At 40.9% G+C, this 8,343-nt stretch overlaps 1 protein-coding gene across 5 annotated transcripts in view; it reads right to left on the reverse strand.

The window, feature by feature from the left end:
- Positions 1-7,571, reverse strand: part of GTF3C3 (general transcription factor IIIC subunit 3) — a 28,272-nt gene extending 20,701 nt beyond the window's left edge. Inside the window, exons 1-4 of one of the 5 annotated variants that reach the window (XM_072123263.1) lie at positions 7,554-7,571; positions 3,813-3,962; positions 2,526-2,640; positions 1,648-1,841 (exon numbers count right to left, since the gene is read on the reverse strand). In XM_072123263.1, coding sequence (XP_071979364.1) covers positions 1,648-1,841; positions 2,526-2,640; positions 3,813-3,914 — 411 coding nt within the window. In that variant the 5' untranslated portion in view covers positions 3,915-3,962; positions 7,554-7,571. Of the gene's footprint in view, positions 1-1,647; positions 1,842-2,525; positions 2,641-3,812; positions 3,963-6,795; positions 6,849-6,878; positions 7,049-7,553 lie in introns of those variants that run through there. The other 4 variants (XM_072123261.1, XM_072123260.1, XM_072123259.1 and 1 more) reach the window with 4 other exon arrangements.
- Positions 7,572-8,343: the final 772 nt, after the last annotated feature.

Raw genomic sequence — 8,343 nt, forward strand, 5'->3', positions numbered from 1 at the left:
TTATTCCATCCATGGGGGTCTCCTTTCCCCCTAAAATCTACTTTTAATGTTATAATAATGAGCCATGAAACCTCTGGGCGGTGTGGGTGTTATCAGAGTCCCTCCAATATGTATCTTCACAAGCTGTTACACTGCACAGGAGAACGTCTCCCCTGCTCACAGTTGGTGCTCTTGCACAATGTAACAGCCTGTGAAGTTACAGCATGGAGGGGCTCTGACAACACCCCCCCCCCCCCCCGTAGCTTTTCTGGCTAATTACCATAACTTTAAAAGATGATTTTTGGAAGGAATGAGACTATGTATAAATATAAGAAGATTACCCTGGTTTATCATGCTTGATTTTGATGGTCGATTTCCTTTAAGAGAGAAGTAGTCACTCTGCTCATGGATTCAATGAACTCAAATAGAGGTCTTCTGTATTTCCTCAATAGGTCTATGATTGCTGTATTGCTGAATGAACAAAGAATTTAAAACCTTCCTCTGCAATGACTGAACAAGCCTATCACCAAGCTAGATTTACTTTTGAAACTACAGGACTCATTAACTAGGTCCTGCAGCCTTGTAGCTGTAATATGCTGTCCTTACACAGAGCGTATATTAAGCTACAGATCCATATTAATAGAAATGGGTTGGCCACTTACCAAACTTTACCATGGGAAGTCCTAATAGGGTCATCTATATAGTACTAACCCCTATAAAGTCTTCTGTACTCTGCAGGAGACACAGCAGGAGGACTATGGACTTCCTGTGATGTCCAGTGTCCGACCCCTTGAGAAAGCGACGCCAAAATGCGCTTCAGGGTTCTGTGGTGGTATGGTGGCTCCTCTGGTCCAATCCAACAGTCTGGTTGGTATGCATTATGAATATGCACATGCACTTATACTTCTGATATTAGGTCACTTGGAGTGACCGGCCAGTGGTGTTGATGCTTTATGTGTTGACAGTAGATATTCTATGACTGCATGTAGGATCATGACGTGCACCACCTTGTGCTTACCACCTTTGTTAATACTGTTTTTAATGGGTGTTTTTAAGTCATAGTGGTGGTGAAATTGTCTTTGTATACATAATAACATTTCTAATTTTGGACTGAATTTAAGTTTTTGATCCTTTTCATTTGTGTTATGTAAATTGCATAGTGTAGTTGTAGTCCCCGGGTTACATACAAGATAGGGTCTGTAGGTTTGTTCTTAAGTTGAGTTTGTATGTAAGTCGGAACTGTATATTTTATCATTGTAATCCCAGCCAGAACTTTTTTGGTCTCTGTGACAATTGGATTTTTAAAATGTTGGGTTGTCATAAGAATCAGGAGTAACACTAAAGCTTCATTACAGACACCTGTGATAACTGGTATAGCTGATGATTGTAGCCCAGGACTAAAGTACAATAAATTACCAATATCCAGTGGTCTGTTTGTAACTAGGGGTCGTATGTAAGTCGGGTGTTCTTAAGTAGGGGACCGCCTGTAGTTGTAGGCATTTATTTGTAGGCAGCCCCATCAACCACGTCTATGACAGTGGACACTTCCAGGGAAATCCGCTGTACCAGGATAAGTACAATATGGGTAACCTATTACATACACTGGTAAAGTTTATTGGTGGCCAACCCCTTTAATTACTTTTGAGTTTAGTCTCCTCAGTTAATTACCTTCATCATCTTTTTGTTTTCTCTGTTAATTTCCATTTCCAGGGCAAAGACATCACCGGCCGATGGTTGTTCATTAACGTCCTCCCCATCATCTTCCTCGTCTTCATCCTCTCCATCATCTTTCTCATCTTCTCCAATCATTGATGCAAACACTTTCTGTACCGACTTGCTGACACCATCAGAAGTTTCTTCTTCTAAAAACAACCAGTTATCACCAGCTATAATACTATACATTTTTAATGTGGTCATCAATTAATGTAAATACTTAGAGTATATTAAAGGTTTTGTCCCGTTTCAGAAAATAAATATTTTTGTTTGTATGATGAAAAGTTATGCAATTTTTTAATATACTTTCTGTATTCATTCCACACAGTTTTCAAGATCTCTGCTTGCTGTTATTCTATAGAAAGGTTCATTGTTTACTCTTAGTGGACAGAAATCAGTACTTACTGGGTGGCCTTCAGCGTGTCAAAAACGAAGAACCATTTTGACCTCTTATGACTGTGAATGCACTCTGACAGTGATAAAGCACTTTCACGCCTCTTAAACACTGAAGACCACCCCAATGTCAATGTATTCAACAAATACTACGCTGGCTTTACTTGCTGCATCCGCCGATGGAATCGAGTTTAAAGTGAGTTTAAAGTAATTGAAAGTAATTTTTTTTTTAAGGCAAGTAAAAGACTTAAGAAAGGTCAATTTGGGACCCCAAACCACAGGTCCATAAGAACTTGTAGTTGGTTTAGGGTCCCAACCCAAATGGACCTGACAATTCTTCTTTAATCATCCGGTGGCACAAGATGCACCATCGTATGATAAATTCTCCCCGATGAGTGATACTCGTCAAGCATGGCTTTAGTAAATGTAACAATATTAACCTTTATCCTCATTGCATATGTTAGACTTCGACAGGTATTTGGAAGAGGTGGATGGAACATTAGGATCATCTATGTCACATTCTGTATTTTCTGCAAATCCTACATTTGGAGAATCCTGGAGAAAAAAAAATTGAAAGCATTCAAAAGTTTTCGTATATTTCAATATACTTGTGAAACCAGGTCTGTAAAACCCACCCCAAAATGCCTTTTATTGGAAACCCCATCAATAAGCTGTAACAAGCAGGAAAACCTAACAGTGTTCATTTTCCCTGCACCATCATCACTGGTGAAATTTAGGGCAGCTACATACGAACATACTTGGTCCATGCTACAATTTATGGCCAGAAAGCTGGGACTCCCTGCATCAAATAACACTGTTATGCAAGGACTTGGGTGGCATTGGAGAGGTAATTCAGGGCCACTATGATAAAAGATTTTTTTAGATTTTTACTCTTCTGTGCTCATAAGGCTACAGTAATGTCTTGGAAGGACCCCTAATAAATCAACGCCACGGTGATGGCTTAATCTAGTCAATAGCTAAGTCCCCCTTTTCCACCTGCTATATAAAAGTCGGAAGTGTCCATATGAGTTTGAAAAAAACTGGTTTTAGGTGGTTGGAGATCTCTGAGACAGGCTAATTTATCTCCTTTTGTGTGGGAGGGTTGTGTAGGAGGTGTGGATGCATGTTTGGGTGCATGTGTAAGTGTGTTTTCTATATCTTTATAGGTGGTATCAGCCCTCTGTCCCCACAGCCGTCATTGTGCGATATGTACAATTAATAATTGCCACCTCCTTTAAAAAAAACGATGCAAGGACTCCCCATCCACTGCACTGGGTTTGGCCGTAAGATCCGACCAGCATCTGCGTAAATCTACATTCACACTGTGTCTGCAGGGTACATGTACTTTAGAATCTCTCTCTGCAGAAAGTATTTTTCATCCAACACATACAAGGGCCCTGATTTACCCCATGAAGGTCGGGTTTCTGTACAATGCCCAAGATGCCAAACATGTTGTGTTACACATAATGTAACTGTAAAGTAAACGCAGCATGTGAACACAACCTAACTCATGGTCCATCTCAATAACAATATGTAAAACCCCATGGGCTTAGAATAGCCATTCCATGAGTTGTGTCCAAACGTGTGGCTCGTTATGGTCATGTTCCTATATGTAGACCTATGTATCACATATCAATCAAAGAAGATTTGATCGACCGTCTCTTGTATGTGCTCTCCTTACTCTACCTAGACAATAATGTTCTTCACTGTCTCCCAGACTATTATACCTCTTTCTCCCGTGCCTGTCTCTCTTCACGTCGTTTCTCAAACTCCTCAAACGATATTTTACCTTCCAGGTAATCAATAAGCTCCGGGCTGAACCCAGACATCTTCAGCTTCTACTGACACCAGTTCTTACAACTCTTCATGTCTTTCACCTGTCAAATATAAAGATAAACATCTGATGACCTATTATAGATATCTATGAATGGAAATTGTAATTTTATGTAAAGAGTTATATACTTGTAATAATTATATATAAGGCAACCAGAAAAAATAAGTTTAAAAGGGCACCTACCACCTCGATTCTACCTATAAAGGTAGAAGGGGTGGTAGGTGGATGGATGGAACGTGAGGAGAGCCCTTTTTTGGGCTAATCCTCACGTCCCGGGTGTCTTTTACAAAACTTTATTACATCTATATGCAAATTTTTTTATGCGGCTACTGGGGCGTGGAGTAGCCGGACATGAGGCTACTAGTCGCGGCTACTCCACGCCCCAGTAACCGCGTTACTCCGCCTACCAGATAATCTTCGGCTGCGCGCCCTCATCCGGGTCCCCTGCGTTCTGCGCATGCGCAGAACGCAGGCCTTCGGCTGCGCGGCCGCGGCTTCGGGGCCGGAACTACTGCGCATGCGCAGTAGCCGGGGGACTCAGACGAGGGCGCGCAGCTACCAGGAGCTGCGCGCCGAAGATTTCCTGGTAGGCGGAGTAACGCGGCTACTGGGTCGTGGAGTAGCCGCGACTAGTAGCCTAATGTCCGGCTACTCCACGCCCCAGTAGCCGCATAAAAAAATTTGCATATAGATGTAATAAAGTTTTGTAAAAGACACCCGGGACGTGAGGATTAGACCAAAAAAGGGCTATCCTCACGTCCCATCCATCCCTTTAAGACTGCTTTCACACACCACATGTGGCACAGTACACGGGGAAAAGATGAGACAGGCTCTATCTTTCCGAATGTTTAAGGCCCGACGCTGTGGAGTTCTATGGAGAGGGGAGGGGTGAGCAGCACTCACCCCTCCTCCTCTGTAGCGCTCTGCCGCATCATATGTTAAGTATCATGCGTGGAATACGTGAAGTGTAAAAAAAAGCCTAAATGCACAAAACTGTATGCTTCACCCAGGCTAGAATCCAAGGGCAACTGAGCGCTCCTCACCCTCTCCCTCTTCACAGGAATCTGAACGCTATGCCATGTATAATGTAAATCTATGGCACAGGTGAATTTGCCGCAGTTTGTGAGCACATAGTCTTGTGCACATAGCCTAAAGCATGGGGCACGGGAAGTGTTATAAAATTCTTATTATGTAATAGTTACATAATAACATTATCACTAAACAAACATCCTTAAAGAACAAACTAAAAGGACAACCGATTGTTTGAGAATTTTTCCAAAACTCAGAACCTGGCACACAAATTGCTTTATCTTTTGGAATACCTAGCAGACTCCGGAAATAAGCAAAGGCTGAAGTCTGATATCAAAAGAAAAAAAAAATCTGATCCCCCCCCCCTATTATGACTAAATGGGGGATATATCATTAGGCAGATATCACTGATATACAGTATTAGATCCCTTTCCCATGCTTCTATATTATCAGCACACCTACATTCATTCATATACATAATTAATATACAGCATAATATCCAGTATGCAAGCTGCTATATATCACTATACACAGGGGCGTAACTAGGAAAGACAGGGACCCATAGCAGACATCAAAATGGGACCCCCCTTCCCACTTTAAAATGTGCATATTACACTCATATATATACATATATTTATGAACATAAACATACAGTTCTTTATTCATACACACATTTATACACTTACAACATATAGAGCATATACACATCACACATACACCCACATATAGTGCCATATACAGCATATATACATCACATATATGTTATATACATAATATACTGTACAATGTGCAGCAAAATATGTATATAATGGTGCACATCCTCTATTCTTTAGTGTTAGGTTGGATGACGGGGCCCTTGACACTGTGGGTCCCATAACAATTGCTATGGCTGTTACCCCTGTAGTTACGCCCTTGACCATACACACATATAATTCCAACACTGATGTACAGTATAATATCAAGTACCCACATTGCTATATATTATCATCACACCTACATCTATGCATATAACTACTCTGACGCACAATATAATATCCAGTATGAAAAATGCTATATACATATTCACATGTACACATAATAACTACTCTGATGTACAGTATATCCAGTATGTACAATGCTATATATAACTATACACACATGTACACATAATAACTACTGATGTACAGTATATCCAGTATATACAATGCTATATATAACTATACACACATGTATAGTATAATATCCAGTATCCACACTGCATTATATTTTGATCACACCTACAACTATGCATATAACTACTCTGATGTACAGTATAATATCCAGTATGTACAATGCTATATATAACTATACACACATGTACACATAATAACTACTGATGTACAGTATATCCAGTATATACAATGCTATATATAACTATACACACATGTATAGTATAATATCCAGTATCCACAATGCATTATATTATGATCACACCTACATTATTGCATATAACTACTCTGATGCACAGTATAATATCCAGTATGTACAATGCTATATATAACTATACACACATGTACACATAATAACTACTGATGTACAGTATATACAATGCTATATATAACTATACACACATGTATAGTATAATATCCAGTATCCACACTGCATTATATTATGATCACACCTACATTATTGCATATAACTACTCTGATGCACAGTATAATATCCAGTATGCACAATGCTATATATAACTATACACATAACTACACTAAAGTACAGTATAACCAATATACAAGCTGCTATATATCACAATATACTCCCTACACTGATGTACAGTATAATATCCAGTATCTGCGCTGCTAAATGGTACAGCACACATGTACCCATCGTACTACTCAGTATAATATCCTCACTGCCGGACAGTATGATGCTATACACACGTCCTATATTGTGTAGCTGTGTGTATAGAGCTTACGTTATGACGTACACATAGCAGTATATACACACTGCAGGACAGCACTCACTGCTCCGCGCCGTGTATATGACGTCATTCGGAATACAGCGCGGTCACGTGACACGGCCCTCCGATGACGTCACCGTACCACGTGATCCCGTCTCGTTCAAACCAAAGTAATGGCGGCGTGTAGAGAAGAGAGATGTGATAGTCACAATCACTGTGACTCAGAGCGGCTTGGGATCTGTTTCCTGTTGTAAATCTCAGGCTCTGTGAGGTGTATATGTTGTGTAACGTATATACGGGGCAGAGGAGGTTATAGGGGTCTCATACCCTAAATAATAACTATGGAAAGAATGTCAGGACCTCAGGGATTGGCTGCCTTGATCACGTGATACCACAGTGGTTCAGCCAAATTATCGGAAAACGGTGATTATGGATTCACACAAAAATTGGGCTAACCTTTGCCCCCGACCCCACCAGACATCTTGGGAGACATTTATCATACGCTAGCGCTTGTGAAGTGGGGCATATTCGCAGCGGGATACATAAAGAGGCTTCAGGCATCAGAGAGTGCGTCAGCACGGCGACAGTAACGCCCCGTGCCAGCCCCCTCCTGGCCGGCTGCACCCCTTCATGCCCCTTTATGACCCACTGGGGTGACGGTGGTTGATTGGGGCAAGTGCCAGCAATAACCTAGCATTTGCGACTATTTCAGGGCCTCTGCGCCACGCCAGTCCTGATAAATATGCCCTCTTGTCTCTGTGTGACTGTCCAAGCTAATGATTGGCCTCAGCAGTCACATGATGATCAAGGCGAACCAATCACTGGTCTAAGTCCCCATAGAGAATAGTGTGCACATTGCCAATGTGTTTTATAATAATACTGGCTTTTTCTGATAAAAAGAAAAGTTAGATGAAAGTTAACTTTTCTCTCTACACCATTTCACAGATATAATTCCAACCGGTCCCTATCATTCCTGGTGTACACAATTTTGGTTGCCCCTGGACACGACCCTGGAGTTCTGAGTTGGGCAGACATATTGGGGCACATTTATTAGGAATGTAAGAAACTGCACTAAAAGTGCTCTGACTGTGTATAATTCTCGGTGCGACAGTGCGACTTATCTTTATTGCGTATACATCACTAGTGGAGTGAAATTTGAGAATTTTCTTTCATGGGCAAACCTTTAATGGCTTAACCCTTTAAGGACCTGGCCCTTTTTTGTTTTTTCATTTTTTACTCCCCATGATCAAAAATCCATAACTTTTTTATTTTTCCATGTACAGAGCTGTGTGACGGCTTATTTTCTGCGTAACAAATTGCACTTCATAGTGATGGTATTGAATATTCCATGCCGTGTACTAGGAAGCGGGAAAAAATTCCAAATGCAGTGAAATTGGTAAAAAAAATGCATTTGTGCCGTCTTCTTGTGGGCTTGGATCTTACGGATTTCACTGTGCGCCCCAAATGACATGTCTACTTT

Source organism: Engystomops pustulosus, chromosome 9, assembly GCF_040894005.1.
Source record: "Engystomops pustulosus chromosome 9, aEngPut4.maternal, whole genome shotgun sequence".
Classification (NCBI taxonomy): domain Eukaryota; kingdom Metazoa; phylum Chordata; class Amphibia; order Anura; family Leptodactylidae; genus Engystomops; species Engystomops pustulosus.